The 16,937-nt window shown below is 38.4% G+C and overlaps 1 protein-coding gene across 11 annotated transcripts in view; it reads right to left on the reverse strand.

Annotated features, from left to right (window-relative positions):
• Positions 1–16,937, reverse strand: part of UTRN (utrophin) — a 504,261-nt gene that overhangs the window by 114,036 nt on the left and 373,288 nt on the right. For all 11 annotated transcript variants that reach the window (XM_036870974.1, XM_036870970.1, XM_036870976.1 and 8 more), the window contains one exon: positions 7,114–7,243. In XM_036870974.1, the coding sequence (XP_036726869.1) occupies positions 7,114–7,243 (130 nt within the window). The remainder of the gene's footprint in view (positions 1–7,113; positions 7,244–16,937) is intronic.

Genomic DNA, 16,937 nt, shown 5'->3' on the forward strand with positions numbered 1-16,937 from the left:
ATGTTGACTAACATTTCTCTCTTCTCCCTTCCTTTTTTGGGCATTGATTCCTCCTCCATCTAACATGATGCTTATAAAGGGGGTCTGCCAATCCCAGAAGACCCTGAGCGCCATGTTACTCAAGCTGAGTGAGTTGTTGCTCTCTCTTGGAATGTGCTGGATCTAAAGAAGGGTTTTCCCTCCCTGGTATGTGGTTGTGAGGTATAAGGTCATAGGAAAGCAAAGAAAATGAAAACTTGTGGAGAGAGGCAGAAAGGAAGACATGGAGAAAGGCTCTGACTGCCATTTCGATTCCTGTGGCCAGCTGTGTCCTTGCCTTCACTGTAATTTGGTTATGGGGGCTAATACATTCGCCCATGTGCCTACACTTATGGAAGCTGGCTGTCATTTACAATGAATGGGGTTCTAATTAATAAAGCAGTTATTAGGGAAACAAAAAATGCCCTGGGGAAAAACACTCATGAGTTTTACTACCTAATTACTTAGGTTAGGTTATGTGTAATTTGGCCTCATTTTATGAGATGCAAGGAAATAATTATTGCCATCTTTTTTATGTAACCTTATGCTATACTGAGAATCAATATAAAAGTAATTTCTAAACTCTATGATAATTTCACCTTTTCACTCATTTAATGATCATGAAATTTTATTTGCACAAGTTTGCTAATACTGGCACAAAATGGACTGACATAGTAGACCGAAAAATGTCATTTATTACTTCTTTGTTGTATCATAAAATATATGAGATTTCACATAGGTGAAAAATACTCCTAATTGGCTTTCTAAAATATTATGAAGCATTTAATAATTAAAAGAAAACAGTATACTCTGAGTTAAAATATTAACTACTACTAAATACACACACAGCTGTCAAAGACCAAAGAGGAAGAACACTAATCCATACATACTTTTTTATCTGAAAGGTTTACTATTAGCCATTAATCACAGGTACAATCGTATACAACTATAAAAAGCTGTGTATGAATAAACAACACACATACACAACTATAGACACTACATACAACTATGAACACACTAAAGCAATAGCTGCTTTTTTTTTCCTCTATCATTTAAATGAAACAAAATAAATTAAGTAACTTCACCAGGCTGAAAAAGAAATAATGTTCAGACAGCCTGCAGTAAAATAATAGTTGTAGTAATAGTAACGCCTTGACTGGAATAAATTTTAAAGAAGACTCAAGGGGAAATTTATGAACAAAAAAATGCAATCTTTTTTTGTCTTAAAATTAAAACCTGAGCAGAGGAAAATAGTTTTTCTACACCCACATATATAATCATTTGTATAATTTTCTAAACACTGTTAGAGGTGAAATATCCTATTAAAGTGTTAATTTAGTAATCGATACCATAGCCTCAACTCATAAAATGTGTGTGTGTGTGCACATCTGCATACACACCTGCCTGCATCTGTGTGTGTGGTAGAGAGGGGGACGTAGACATAAGGCTCTAACTCCCCTGTGCAATTTTGACTTTTAACCTAAGCTGCAGGTAACGAACATGTGAGAAGGCACGTGTATTCCCTGACTACCTCAAGAGGTGTTCGGGCTGTCTTGGACATCTACTTTCACTATGCAGCTGTGTGGTTTTCAAAGGAATTGAAATCTGGGACTGAGAACAGCAGGGAGGTTGGGTGAACAAGGAAGAAGCCAAGAAACATTCATGCAGGGTTAAGAGGCTCTAGACACTGAAAGTCAAGAAGGAGCTAGGAGGTCAGTGGCCAGTGAGCAGAGAGAAAGAGAGAGGAGATAAAAATGAAAGGATGAGTTGAAAGCCAGACAAAAATCCAGGGGTTAAGGAGAGTCACCAACATAGAAGCTTAGTGCTCTGTCCCTCGATCTACCCTACATTAGCTGATGACCTTGGTCAGCACCACAATATTTTCTTAGCCTTTGTATTTTTATTTAAATTTTTTTAAAAAAGGCATACTGTATGATCTGCTCAACTCATTGAGATAGTTAGGAGAATACAAAAGTGGTATGAGAAGTACAAATACAAAGAACAATGTGAATAATGATGAGACATTTGTTGTTCCACTGTTCTACTTTTTAACAGATATAAACCAGGTGGTTAAAATCAAATGAGAAACAATTCAACTTCACTAAGAGGAAATGTTATACACTGACATGACACAATTGAAATCCAATTAAGTAGTTCCATATCACTCAAGATAAGGGAACTATTGACAAAGTTGTGAACTGCGTAAAATTTCTGTAATTATTCAGGTAATTTTAGTCTGATTAAAAATTATGTTGACTTAATAACCATTTATAAGCGGAATGAGTAATTCTGGGTAGCTGAGTGATCCAGAGAGCTACATTTCATTCATTTAACCTGATTTTTTTTTTTACGGTTGCCATCTTGGAAGGAAATTTACTAAAATATAGTATAAACTCCTACGTCTTCTCTTAACTGATTTATATTCTGTCTTCAAAAATAAACAAACCACAATTCATAGCTTCAGCTTTTCTTTTGTTGTAAAAGGCCCCAAAGACTACTCTGTTTTATTTTAGAATCCCCATGTATCCTTTTTATAATTTTCTTTCTCCTCATTGTTGTCAGACTTCTTGAAGTCATTTCTCACTGTCACCCTTTTCCCCTGTCCTGTCATTTCCACCTTGCTACATACCCATAATTCACTGGAGAACAAGTTAAACTAGTTACAACAGTGTCTAAAGTAAGAGTTAATACCTCTGAGAGGGTAGTTTTTCTATGAGCTAATAAGATCTTTACTATATTTTCTACATAATATCTATCTTGGCTGCTCAGATAATTGTTCACATTCTTTCAGATTCTCAGTAACTGAAAAAGGTCACTAAGCAAGGGCAGGGCTGAGCTTCAGATACAGATATTAATAATATAGTCAGAGAGATGACAGGGTACCAGGGAGGCAAGGAGGAGAGCTGGGAGAGGAATGGGTCCAGTAAGAAACAAAGCCTGCAGTGAGTGGGACAGAATGAGCAGGGGCTGGGCAGGCAAAGGAGGAAGCAGTTGGAGATCAGGTAGGAGGGACCTATGGGCAGAAAAAAACCAGAATGGACAACAGAATAAAGTTAAGAAGACCATTACCTGCAGGACATCATGAGAAGCTGGTGGGTGTCAAATGGACATTAGTTTGGAGCAGAGAGAGGCATGAGATGCTGCCGCACTGGAAAACTGAGGCCAAATCACTGTGCAGCCTTGTATGGCAGGTAAAGGAGCTCAGATCCCATGTCAGTGACTACCAGTGGCTTTTAAATGCCAGTTTTGTGTTTTAGATGTATCACTGTAGCATCTATTTATGTTGATGCAGGGATACCAATTAAGAAAGTATTGCGAAGCAACCTAAATGCCCATCGACAGATGAATGGATAAAGAAGATGTGGCACATATATACAATGGAATATTACTCAGCCATAACAAGGAACGAAATTGGGTCATTTGTAGAGACGTGGATGGATCTAGAGACTGTCATACAGAGTGAAGTAAGTCAGATAGAGAAAAACAGATATCGTATATTAACGCGCATATATGTGGAACCTAAAAAAATGGTACGGATGAACCGGTTTGCAGGGCAGAAATAGAGACACAGATGTACAGAACAAACGTATGGACACCAAAGGGCGAAAGTGGAGGGGGATGGTGGTGGTGGTGTGATGAATTGGGAGATTGGGATTGACATATATACACTAGTATGTATAAAATGGATAACTAATAAGAACCTGCTGTATAAAAAAAGAAATAAAATTTAAAATTAAAAAAAAAAGATGTACACACACAAAAAGTACTGCGGGAACTCTCTGACGGTCCAGTGTTTAGGACTCCACAATTTCACTGCCAAGGGCGTGAGTTCAATCACTAGTCAGGGAACTAAGATCCCATAAGTCACACAGCGTGCCCAAAAAAAAAAAAAAAAAAAAAGAAAGCACTGAAAAGTCCTAGCAAAAGATGGTTAGGGGCTGAAATAGGGCAGTTAATATTAGTAATGATTTTTAAATGTTTAAAAATACATACTTGAAAGTTGCTAGGAGAGTAGACCTTAAAAGTTCTCATCACAAGGAAAAAAAATTGTAATTATGTGAGGTGATAGATGTTAACTAGACTTACTGTGGTGATCATTTCACAATATATACAAGTATCAAATTATTATGTTGTACACCTTAAACTTGTACAATGTTATGTCAATTATATCTCAATAAAACTGGGGGAAAAAAGAAAATATCTAGCAGAGCATACCTGATAAAATTCTTTGTCAGCAACTGATCACTTGGTTGAAATAATTAGTTTGCTTGTTTTCAACAGCATTTATCAATTAAAAGATGCCTGAGAGCAACTCATCCTGTGCTATGCAGTAATAAAATAAAACTCCATAAGCTATCATAAAATGCATATATACACATATGACACTATAAGATGATTGATAACAGAAAAAAAAGGAGCCAGGAGAAAAGGCTTTGGGAGAGAAAAATCATGGCAAGAAGTATTTTCTGGAATAGTTACTTAAAAACAAAGAGATGGATTCACCTTGGTGTGTCCTTTGGCACATTACACATAGCATACTCCATAAATGCTTATTAAATAGAACCAAAAAATCATTATACAATTTCTCCCTGCTCTAGTCCCTCCAACATTGAGTACTTTGAGTAGCATCACACAAGACAACTAACGTTCAAACACTATTACTGATAGCAGTTGTTCGTAAGTCATGGTAAACAACAAAGTATAAAAGCTATTACAGATAATTTTCTTTTATTTACTTTTAACAAGAGGTAAAGTCAGCCAACATTACACAAAATAATATCAGGAAAGGAGAAAGCGTGAAAATTGCTAATTGTAAAAAAACAAGCAAAAAAAACCACTCCAAAACAAAAAAAATCATAAAGTTAAACTGACATGACTTTTTTTCTTGCCTCCCAAATATAGTATATGAAAATAGGTCTTAAAAATGTCCTGATGTAACAGCAAAATAAGGACTCAAAAGCAATATGTTTTTACCCTTTAAACTGACTAACCACTGAGGAAGAAAATTTATAGCAAAGTGAAACTCTAGTGATATAACACTTTTTTACTGCTATGAAATAGCTTATTATAAAAACGTTTCCTCCATTCTCTGAAAAGTACTGGAGAAGCAAGGAGATGAGACAAGCAGATTTAAGGTAGACTTTAAATTGGATAAGGTGAGACAGGTGAACTTCTTATTTTTCTTCCAAGCTTAGAAAACAAAAACCCAGGGAAATAGCGCCTTCTTCTTGCTGTATTTAAGTCGAATGCTCTGTCCAACTTTTCCAGGGCCTTGTAATCTGCACCAGACAGCACGTACAAGCTCCTCACTCCTACGTGCTGTCCAGGCACAGCCCCTGACCCCACCTCCCCCGCCCCAGCTCTGCTGACTTCCCCTGACACACAGCCGCTCTGCTCCCCACTCTGGGCTGCTGCTTCCAGCGATCCTGCCCCAGCTAATCGCTTCCTACCCACACCCGAGTGTGCTCCGCATACAAGTCATTCAACCACCTGCTATGTAGCTGTGTGCATGTTGTGGGCATACGTATGTCCGTGTGTGTGTATAATACATATATAATTCAGAAGGCATAATTCTCCAAAGATAGAAGTAACAATCATGAGTGATGTGCAGACTGAGAGAGGCGGAGACTCAACAATGACTTAGGTCCCCGGTAGGCTGACTAGAAAAACAGTGATACTGCCAGCAGAAAATAAAAACCAACGCTCGAAGAGATGATAAGTATGCTGTGTGTGTCTCTGTACACACACACACACACAACAGGTCAAGAAAATCACGATCCTGATGGGAAATTTATTCCGATTGAAGTAGAGCTTCCCTGAGAAAGGCTGAGGAGGAAGATGGCTACTTTCCAAATGTCTGATCCAGTTCCAGCTACAGTCAACGCATTTTCCAACTGTACTTCCCTTACAAGTAATAAATGCTCATGAATTACACATGCTGGACATAGCATGAGGCAGTCTTTCAGGTCTGCTTTTACTATGGAAAGTGAATGACGAGAAAGTATTTTGAATGGCATGTTTATTTTTTAAAATGCATCAGAATGCTTTTATGCCAAAAGTGAAAAATCAAAATAAAGATGTGTTGGCCCCCAAATTCATCTCTTAAATCTACTATGTGATTTATTACTATCTGCTAGTAAGGTAGATACTGTTTCAGTTTTAAGCCAAAGTACATAAATAATATAGGTTGTTATGTTTAAATTAAAGAAATTCTGTTGTCTGCTTGTAAAAGAAAGGGGCTTTCGTGTCTTATTTAAAAAAGTAATCTTGAAAAAGAGAAGTTAAATAATCTTACTTTCTAGATATTTAAATAATTTATGTTTACTCTTGTATTTTAAATATTCTTCTACTTACAATTATTTATCATGTAGTTTAAATATAAGAAATATAAATTTTTATTTCTTAAAGAAATTATTTTTAGTTACACTATGCTTTTTAACAAAGTATTTTTCTGCAGTTAATTCCCCATTAAAATAATGATACTGAAGTATACAGCCATTTTATTTTTTAATTTAAGAATCTAAATATTTGGGCTTCCCTGGTGGCGCAGTGGTTAAGAATCCGCCTGCCAATGCAGAGGACACGGGTTCGAGCCCTGGTCTGGGAAGATCCCACATGCCGCGGAGCAACTAAGCCCGTGCGCCACAACTACTGAGCCTGTGCTCTAGAGCCCGCGAGCCACAACTACTGAGCCCGTGTGCCGCAACTACTGAAGCCCGCGCGCCTAGAGCCCGTGCTCCGCAGCAAGAGAAGCCACCGCAGTGAGAAGCCTGCGCCCCACAACAAAGAGTAGCCCCCACTCACTGCAAGTAGAGAAAGCCCACGTGCAGCAGCAAAGACCCAATGCAACCAAAAATTAAATAAATGAATAAATAAATAAATTAAAAAAAAAAAAAAAAGAATCTAAATATTTGTTTAAAATGACATATTTGACTAAAGTAATACTTAAAAGAGAAATTTTAATACTAGATCCTGAAATTCTGTAAGAAATTTTAAAATATCAGGTCCTGATATGCTGTAAGAAAATTCTCTTGTTGATTCTGGTGTTTTGTTCTCACCTGTGTTTTTATGATGTACTAAAGAAATCAGTCTCACCTGTTTTTGATTGTAGGTTTCTTCTTGGTTCTTCAGGGGCCTCAATTGGTTGATCAGCCAGGAAAACTCGAGCTTGGTCTATAGCATTCAGGACAGAATACTCTTTCTCCTTTAACTCACGTCTCAGTGCCTTTGCAAAGAGAAGCAAAAGTTGAATTTGTAACGTTATGTGTTCAAGTCATGGAACATCTTCAATTAGACCACTTCTGATCACACTTGTCAAGGGAATGTCTAATCACCAGCATGTTAGCGAGATCAGAAGTAAAAATGTAAATTTTACACATATGAATGATGAAACATGAATAAAAGCAAAAAGATGATTCCTGTAGAACTTATATGAAAAAAAAATCAGAACCTCCAAAATTTACAATATTCACCTAAGGGAAATTGCTACAGTATATCTGATCTTACACAAAATGTACTTTTAGGGTTATCACTACCATCAGACTGCTAAATCTAAGATACTTTTTTCTTATAAGACTGACTGACCAAAAAATTACATCCAGTGGTAGAGATAGAGGCGATTTCACAAGTAGTAATGAGATCCTCAGAAGTGTTTTACATTCTTTGGAATATATTAAGAAAAAAATTAAGAGATAGAAACAAATTAAAGTACATGAAATCAAAACTAAACCAAAGAGAACACATAAAAGACATTCTCCAATTATCTTAAAATATATTCCATCTCTCATGCTGAGGCAATTACAATTTTTCCCTTGTGAGGTTTTTCATGCAAATATATGTCTCAGAATAGTTTGTCTTTAGCACTTCTGTGGTTTTAAGTAGGGTCAAACTTTCACCTCTGCTCCTATAAAATGTTTGGTGATTAAAACTTAATTGACTAGGGTTTAAAAACAACAAAACTCGTCCAGTGACTACTGCAAGATAAGAGTAAATGAAGACTTTCTCATGTGCTATTTTAATACTGTAGCTAAATCAAAATTACTCTTAATATTGTTACCTCTTAAATTATGTACATAAACACCTACTGGCTCTAATATTTTGCTTTTAATACAGTTCCTCGGCAAAGCATTATGAAAACTCAACTTTTCATTTTCTAAAATATTACACTCTAATAGTATTTTAGAATCAACAAAGTCCTTCTGAACATAAGTATTTTTTTAACAGCATTTGATATATGTTGGGATGACGGGGTATTTGGAGGCCATATCCTCATCTTCCACAGTAAATAAAAAGCAAAAATTTTTAATTTCTAGAAATATCAGAATAATCTTACATAAAAAAACTGAAACTGAACAACAGAAAAACACTGGTAATGAAGTTGAAAGAGACCATCACAGGTGGGGAGGGATGAGAAGGGCAGGCAAGGAGTAGAGAGAAATGGCGTGACAGTGACTGTGTCCTGCGCACCTGAGACTTAACAAATACTGCGTGCTGGAAAGTCATTGAAGAGCTGGACAAGACGGTGGTGATGGTGGGGGGCTGTCAGATATATATTTTTGTTTGTTTATAGTATCATTGTCAGATCTCTGATAGTCATTAAAAAAAACAAGTCTGGGGACTTCCCCAGCCGTCCAGTGATTGGAACTCAGAGCTTCCACTGCAGGGGTCACGGGTTTGAACCCTGGTCAGGGAACTAAGATCCTGCGTGCCACGCGGCATGGCCACAAAAAAAGTCTGAGTCTGAGAGAAAGCCCCACAGGTCTGGAGAATCTATTTTCCTTCCTGACCACTAAACCCCAGCGCTTCATAAAACAATCCTCTCTGCACGGAGTGTTGGCGGGGGAATGTCTCCTGAACTCCTTGGAGACGCCGAGGTAGGGAAGTAGAGGAGGCAAGCGTGGGCAGGTGGGAACTACGCAGAGAAAGTAAAAATATGGGGCTCGAGCTCTAACGCCAACTCACCACCCAAATATCCTAGAGGACAGCATACATTTAATATCTGTTCATACTCTACTTTGCAAATTTAATTTTGTTATTCAATTTGTTCTATTTCAGTTATATTTAATTGCATGTCAGAAATGGGTTTAACTTTCGACAGCACTACACATATAATCATTTCACTGCCCTTTACCTCTCAATTAGACAAAAAAGAAAACCGGGGGCTTCCCTGGTGGCGCAGTGGTTGAGAATCTGCCTGCCAATGCAGGGGACGCGGGTTCGGGCCCTGGTCTGGGAGGATCCCACATGCCGCGGAGCAACTAGGTCCGTGAGCCACAATTGCTGAGCCTGCGCGTCTGGAGCCTGTGCTCCGCAACAAGAGAGGCCACGATGGTGAGAGGCCCACGCACCGCGATGAAGAGTGGTCCCCACTTGCCGCAGCTGGAGAAAGCCCTCGCACAGAAACGAAGACTCAACACAGTCATAAAATAAAATAAAATAAAAAAATAACGTGAATTTCTTTAAAAAAAAAAAGAAAACCAGCATTTCCTAACCACCTGGTGAACATTAATGATAAGATAATTAGACTCCAACAGAGTTGTTTTGTACACAGAGCTACAAAGTGTCATTCAGATTTAGGTTCAAATATCACGACATATTTGGGCGGTCTTAAATGAGTATAACATAATTTAATTGGAATTTTTTCTATTTTAATGACTTTTTATTTTCATTCAAAACAATTCTGTTCTCAGGCAATAACAAGTATTGGCAAGGATGTGAAGAAGTTGGAACCATCCTACACCGTTGTTGGGATGCTTAAAATGGTGCATCCACTTTGAAAAACAATTTGGAAATGCCTAAAAATGTTAAACATAGTTATCATATGACCCAGCAATACCACTCTTACGTACATACCTAAGAGAACTAAAAGTATATGTTCACATAAAAACTTGTACATGAATGTTCATAGCAATATTATTCATAAGAGCCAAAATGTGGACACAACCCAAACACATCCATCAACTGGTGAATGGGGACTTCCCTGGTGGTCCAGTGGTTAGGACTCCACGCTTCCGTTGCAGGGGGCATGGGTTCCATCCCTGGTCAGGGAACTAAGATCCCGCATGCCACACGGTGCGGCCAAAAAAAAAAAAACCCAAAAAAAGTCACCATCAACTGGTGAATGGATAAACAAAATGTTGTATATCCACACAATGGAATCTTACTCAGCAACAAAAATGAATGAAATAGTGATACATGTTACAACATGGTTGAATCTTGAAAACATTATGCTAAGTGAAAGAAGCCACACACAAAAACCCATTACTATGAAATGTCCAAATAGGTAAGTGTCTAGAGACAGAAAGTAGATTGGTGACTGCTTAGGGATGGGAGGTTGAGGAAAGAATGTGTACCTGCTCATGGGTCAGGCTTCTTTGGGGGGTAATGAAAATGTTCCAAAACTATCATAGATAGTGATGATGGTGGTACAACTCTGAATACACTAAAAGCCACTGAACTGATCACTTTAATAGAGTGAATTTCATGTTATGTGAATAGTATCTCAATAAAGTTATTAAAATAAAATAATTCTGCTCTTTTTTCCAAAAATGTCTTCTAGGCACTCTATTTACTAACCTCTCTCCCCCCTCATCTGCAAGGTAAAAGCTCATCTTGTATATGTAGTATGTTCCCACCTCAGTGTTCCCAGAGCACATCCTATTTCTTTAACACAGTTCATCCTGATGTATTGTGACCATGCCTCTGTCCCCTCCATTACACTGTCAGTTCTTCCAGGTTGGCTCACCTCTTACTCATTCAAAATTCTCAGTGCCTGTCTAGACATATACAGAAAGTACTCAATAAACGCTTGAGGAACAATGAATAAAAGAAGACATGCTTTCAGAATTAAATACTATGTATGATTTTAAATTATGACCAAGCAAAATATACCAAAGTCTCCCAAATCTGATTACCCTAAAATGGAATAATTATTGGATTCCAGTTAGCTCTGGATTATTTGAACTAGTTTGAAAATTATTGGTAAATAATTTTTTTTTAATTAATTTATTTTATTTCTTTTTGGCTGTGTCGGATCTTCGTTGCTGTGTGCGGGCTTTCTCTAGTTGCAGCAAGCGGGGGCTACTCTTCGTTCAGTGCACGGGCTACTCATTGTGGTGGCTTCTCTTGTGGAGCACGGGCTCTAGGCGCATGGGCTTCAGTAGTTGTGGCACATGGGCTCAGTAGTTGTGGCTCGCGGGCTCTAGAGCACAGGCTCAGTAGTTGTGGTGTACGGGCTTCACTGCTCCGCGGCATGTGGGATCTTCCCGGTCTAGGGCTCGAACCCGTGTCCCCTGCATTAGCAGGCGGATTCTTAACCACTGCGCCAGTAGGGAAGCCTGGTAAATAATTTTTGATGCAAAGTTAATTTTCCCCTATAATCTAACTCAGCTAGTAAGTACGAAGTATTTCAGTTTGCTGTGGGTCATTATTTTATTAATAGCAAATATCCTTTTCTCTCCCTAAACAAGGAACTGATCTCACTGAAAGGGGTGATACTTCATCTTCCCTCGTTTTTCCATATCCTAATTCACGAGGTAACTGCATAGGGCATTGTTTCAAAATGAATGCAGTCATTAGATTGAAGGTAGTAACTGTTATTACTATTGTGTCAAATCCATCTAAAACATATTGGCTTAAAACAATGACAACTTATTTTTCATGATTCTGTGGACTGGCAATTTGACCAGCTCTTCTGCTACTGCCATGGGGGATTACTCCTAAGGCTGTAATCATCTGTGACTTGAATGGGAATAGAAGTCCAAGATGGTCTCACTCACATGTCTGGAAATTACTGCTGGCTATTAGCTAGAGCACCTCGGTTTCCCTCTATATGGTCTCGAATTGTCCAATAGGTTGGACTGGGTTTCTTCAACATGATGATTGGTGTTCCCAAAGGGCAGAGTGAAAACTGCAAGATCTTTTGAGGCATTAGCTCTACAATAGCTCTGTCCAAAAAAAACTTTCTATAATGATGGAAATGTTCTACAGCTATGCAGGTCAATATGGCAACACTAGTTGTGTGTTGCTATTTGGTATGTACCTGAAAAATGACTGGTACAACTAAGGAACTGAATTTTAAATTTTATCTAATTGTAATCGATTTAAATTAAATAGAAATGGTCACACGTGGCAAGGGTTCGCGTATTAGACCGCACAGCTCTAAGAATCTGCACATCACTTCCACCACATTCTATCATTTGAAGCAAGTCATAAGGCCAGCACAGATTCAAGAGAATGGAAAAATATAGTTCATCTCTTGATGAAGGGAACCACAATGTCCCTTTGCATGGAGTTTTGGACACAGAGAGCAAGTTTCATTATTTTAGCAATCAGCCACACAGGATAAGGGGAAAGGGAGGGTTGGGTGGGTAATATTGCCCCATGGACTTGGTAATATTTTATATAAGTTATCATGAAGGCATCAACAGTGATCTTTGAAGAAAGACCTGAAGGAAGTGAGGGAGCCAGCCATAAGAGGGAGGGTGGCAAAAGAGCAATCCAGGCACAGGGAGCTATAATTGCAAAGGTCCTGAGGGAAGTGTTTGCCAGGCTTAGCAGGCTGGCACTGTCAGAGCTGAATGAGTGGATGTTAAGGGTAACTACTTCTGTAAAAATATTTTATATCATGAAAGTTAGAGGGGGAAAAAATGCTTTATGGTTGTTAGGAGAGGTACCTGGTAACCACATATTTCTTCATACAGCAGATATCTGGCTACCTTGCCGACTCAAGCTTGGCCATCAACCTAAAAGTTCTCCGTGTGGCAACCTGTCACAAAGCTTATGCATTTTCTATTCTAGTACCTAGGTGGAAAGATCCTAATCCCCCTCCCAGACAAACACACATAAATGAAGCTTGGGCCTAAAAGACCCACGATCAGCTGTAACAAGAAAAAGATACAGAATAATGTCAAAAAATAAAACTGAAAATTGTATTTTAAAAGTTGCGTGCTCTAAGGTGTTTAATATAAAGGGATAGAGACTCAGCTACCTCAAGAGTCAAGGATAATAAATGGAGGGCACAATGATTGTCCCATGGCCGTAATATTCGACTTCCCTGCCATCCCAAGGTGGCATGAGAGTGTATGATAGAATTTTCCAACAAACGTTTCCACCAAAATTAGAATTTCAGAACTCATATTAAATTCATACAGTCTACAAAGAAATACGCCAGGCACAAGAGAAGACAGCAATTAATAAGCCTATGATTCGAACTCTTAAGGAACTTATAAAGAGAGAGAATAGTGCTAGTGAGAACGTGGTAAGTGCCACCCGTCTTTGAGAGCCGTATAAATAGGGCACTGAGGAAACACACAGAGGAGGGAGGGAGGTGGAGGGGACAGCAAGCAACCGTCTCAAAAATGTGTGAAGTGTGTTTTGAAAAAGAACTTGGAATCAGATTAAAGGTAATTAGGGGAAAAGCAATTCAAGAAAACAGAATAACAGGTAAGGTAATTTAGTCCCTCATTGTTTTCCCTATTAGGTAGCTTCTGCATGCTCACTTAAATGAAATGAAGCCCCGGAATGTCAGACTGATGAAGACCTGATGCGCATATCAGAATTTAACTAGTAAAATCACAGTTTTCATTCTCAATCATTTCTATGAACCCAACAAGCCCTTCAGCAGAGCCCGCCTTCCCTCCCACTTCTCTTCAGTGGCTCCTGCTGTTTCCATGAGTGTCAGGCAGCAGAGTAAATTGCTTCTTAGTCAACTTCAAATGCCTAAAGGGAGATTCTCAGTGATCCTCCTGAATGGTCGGGGAACATTTCTCCCCACCCGCTATTAGTTCATGGGAAGGCAGGGGATTAAGGGATAAGGCGGTATAAAGAAGTGACCGGCATGGCTTAAGTAAGAAAGTCTTATCAGTCAATCATTTCCTCTTCATTTGCATCATGAACGTGACATCGCTCACCGTGATGGCTGAATTGCTGCCAAGGAGACAGCAGTACTATCGGTTGCTCCTGGAAGCACTGACATGGAGATGCACAGGATCCTGCAAGCCCCTTAGTATGAACACAGGGTCTGAGAGAACCTGGAGGGAGCAGGGGAATCCCTGCCATCCCCTCTGTCCTCAGCTGGCAACTTGTCACACTGGACTGAGACAGGGGGAGAAGAATGACAAACACGTGGGTGTGCACTAAATCCCGGTGTCATCCCCTCTTCTTTAAATCACAACTGTCCCCTCGCCTCTCTTTAATCTAAAGCCATTATCCGCATTGTCTGTATATCAAGTGGCAAAGGTCACTGGGATGCACTTTTCTTTAAACTTTCTAGATCATATTAAAATTACATGATCTTTTTGTTAAATTAGATCTTTTTGTTCTTCTGCTAAAAACCCTCCAATGGCTTCCTGCTGCACTTAGAAAAAATTCTCAACTTCCTACCAAGATCCAGAGCTTCCCTACTCTCTGAACCTCAACTACTGATACACCCTAATTTCCAGTCTCAAAGGCTTTATTTCTGTTTCTAGAATATGTCAAGCTTTTCCCGCCTCGTGGCCTTTGCAATCCAGAAAGCTTTTGCTTCACATCTCCAAAGACTGGCTCCTTCTCATTATTTAATCTCCGCATTCGGTATGTCTGTTGGGTGAATGAATAAAGAAATGAGTAAACTGACATGAAAGAAAATGTGGGATTCAAGGAAGGAAAACTCCTGGGAAATGGGAGTAGCTCATACAAAGTTGGTCTGCGGAAGAAAAAAGCATAGCAGCAGGGGAGGAAAGTAGTCATCTCCTTAGAGCTCTTCACAGAAAAAGTTATTTCTCAAGACATAATATCTGTGGGCTTTCTTAGCAATCTCACTGATCCTCACTGGTCAAAGTCAAAGAGATCCACAAGGGTTACCCTTCCTGACCCTTTAGGGACCCAGCTCTAATACCAAACTCACCATCAGTATAAACATCCCCTGCCCGGCAGAGCCAGCCCACTCTCCTCTTTGCCACTACAGCGCTTGGCATCCACTTTGCTGGAGCGTTCACCATGCATTTCTGTCCTGGCTTCTTTGCAGACCTGACTCCTACACCAGAATGTTCTGAAGGTTCACATCTATGTCCCAGAGGACAGAGTAGAAACTCAATGAATTTGTGTATGAAAGAATCAGGAGGCATTTTTAAAAAGTGTTTTGTGGTGTAGTAAAACCAGATAGAGATTTGCAGCCAACAGCCTTGTGTCAACAGTCCAGTGCACACCATTTAGGCACACCTTTACCCACCACGAGCCCTTGAATTTGTCCCGTAACTTCTCTGCAGGTTAATAACAAAATCACTCTACTAACTTCACAGGTGAGATACTGAATGCGAACATACCTTGAAACTATTCAGTGCTGTAGAATAACTAGTTACTACAAAAATGATGCTAATTGAAAGTCTTACCATCAGTCTCAGCTCTTCTCCGAGACCGAGTTTCTTTCCTCGGACTTTATTCACTGTTACTGTGGGGGAAAGTTCTAGCTGTTTTATCTACAATAAACAAAACCAGTACCCAAACCTCCATTAGCAGGAACAATTGAATTTAACTTTTGTAAGGGGTAAATTATTTAATTATGAGCAAAGCAGAATTATGTGGTCCTCCAAGATGAAGTCAAAATGTTTGGTAAGCATCAAACTGTGTTGTAAGACTATTAAGTCACTTCAGATTCTCAGAAGGCAAACAAATAAATGTAGTGTCTTTTCGTGAACCACTTTGTTCCAGAATAAAACGTCAATGTAAACCTCTGTGGTGGTAAAATTAGCCAGATTACATCACTCACACTAATTCGGTATAAATATCATATTTCTTCAACTGATCAGTCCAACAAACAGTGGACTTTTTTCCTATCCTTCTAGGCACAGCTAAATCAAACACAGCCACCCTTTTTCCCTCTTTCTTCTTTTTGGGAGAGAACTTAAACTGGGCATCCTAAAACTGTTTTCTAAACTGCCATGCTGACATGGAATACTGGCGTTTTCATGCGAACAATACAAGGTCCACAGGAAAAAGGGACAAAAATGAGAAATCGTAAGCAAGGTTGCAGTGAAACTTTACTTTCATGCGTTGCTGGAAGCAGAAAACTGGTTCAGTCGTTTGGGAAAGTAAGTTGGCAATATACCAAGAGTCATTACTATGTTCATATTGTGTGAAATAAGAATTTCGCCTTTGGGATTATATCCTAAAAAAATGATCCAAAAAGAGCTACAAACACAAAAGTTTTCATTATAACATTATTTTTGATTAAAAAAATGAAAGCAACTTAAACATCTAACACCTGGAAAATATTTAGGTTCACTACAATACAGTTACACTAGGGATCATTAAATAACCTTGAAAAATTATTGTGAAAATGACTGCATAGCAACATGAAGAAATAGATATGACATGTATCTAAGTGGAAAAGACAGGAAAAAAACTATGTACCCTACTAAAACTGTGTGAAAGGTGAATATGCGAAAAGAAAATAACCCAAAATGAAAATGGATGTTTTAGAGTGGTAAAATTATGGCTAGTATTTTGCTCTTTATTTTATAAAATCTGTAATAAATTATTTTCACAATTAAAAATTATGCTTTTAAGAAAAGAATGCCAAATGGAATCAAGTTCATTTATAACTGAACAAATTACTACTTTTAAAGAACAGCATTATTAAGAATTACAAATGTGTTTTAGAAGCATACTTTTTATAACAATCATAAAACTTTTGCATTATGTTTTTCTTCAATGACCTCTCTGAAGTTAGTTAGATTTATTTATAAATGCAATACATGACAACGTAGTTACTAAATGAGAGACTCCATATGTTTAAGTCACTCCCTATGTTTGTTAGGGATCTTAACTCATCTAGCTTTTAAGGTGTCAAATTTAGACACAAGAGGGAATCTCAAACACTGGGAGAATAAGCTATATTTTAAAACCTACTTCAACAATCAAAAATATGCCTATTCTTTTCT

Source organism: Balaenoptera musculus, chromosome 12 (assembly GCF_009873245.2).
Source record: "Balaenoptera musculus isolate JJ_BM4_2016_0621 chromosome 12, mBalMus1.pri.v3, whole genome shotgun sequence".
Taxonomy (NCBI): Eukaryota; Metazoa; Chordata; class Mammalia; order Artiodactyla; family Balaenopteridae; genus Balaenoptera; species Balaenoptera musculus.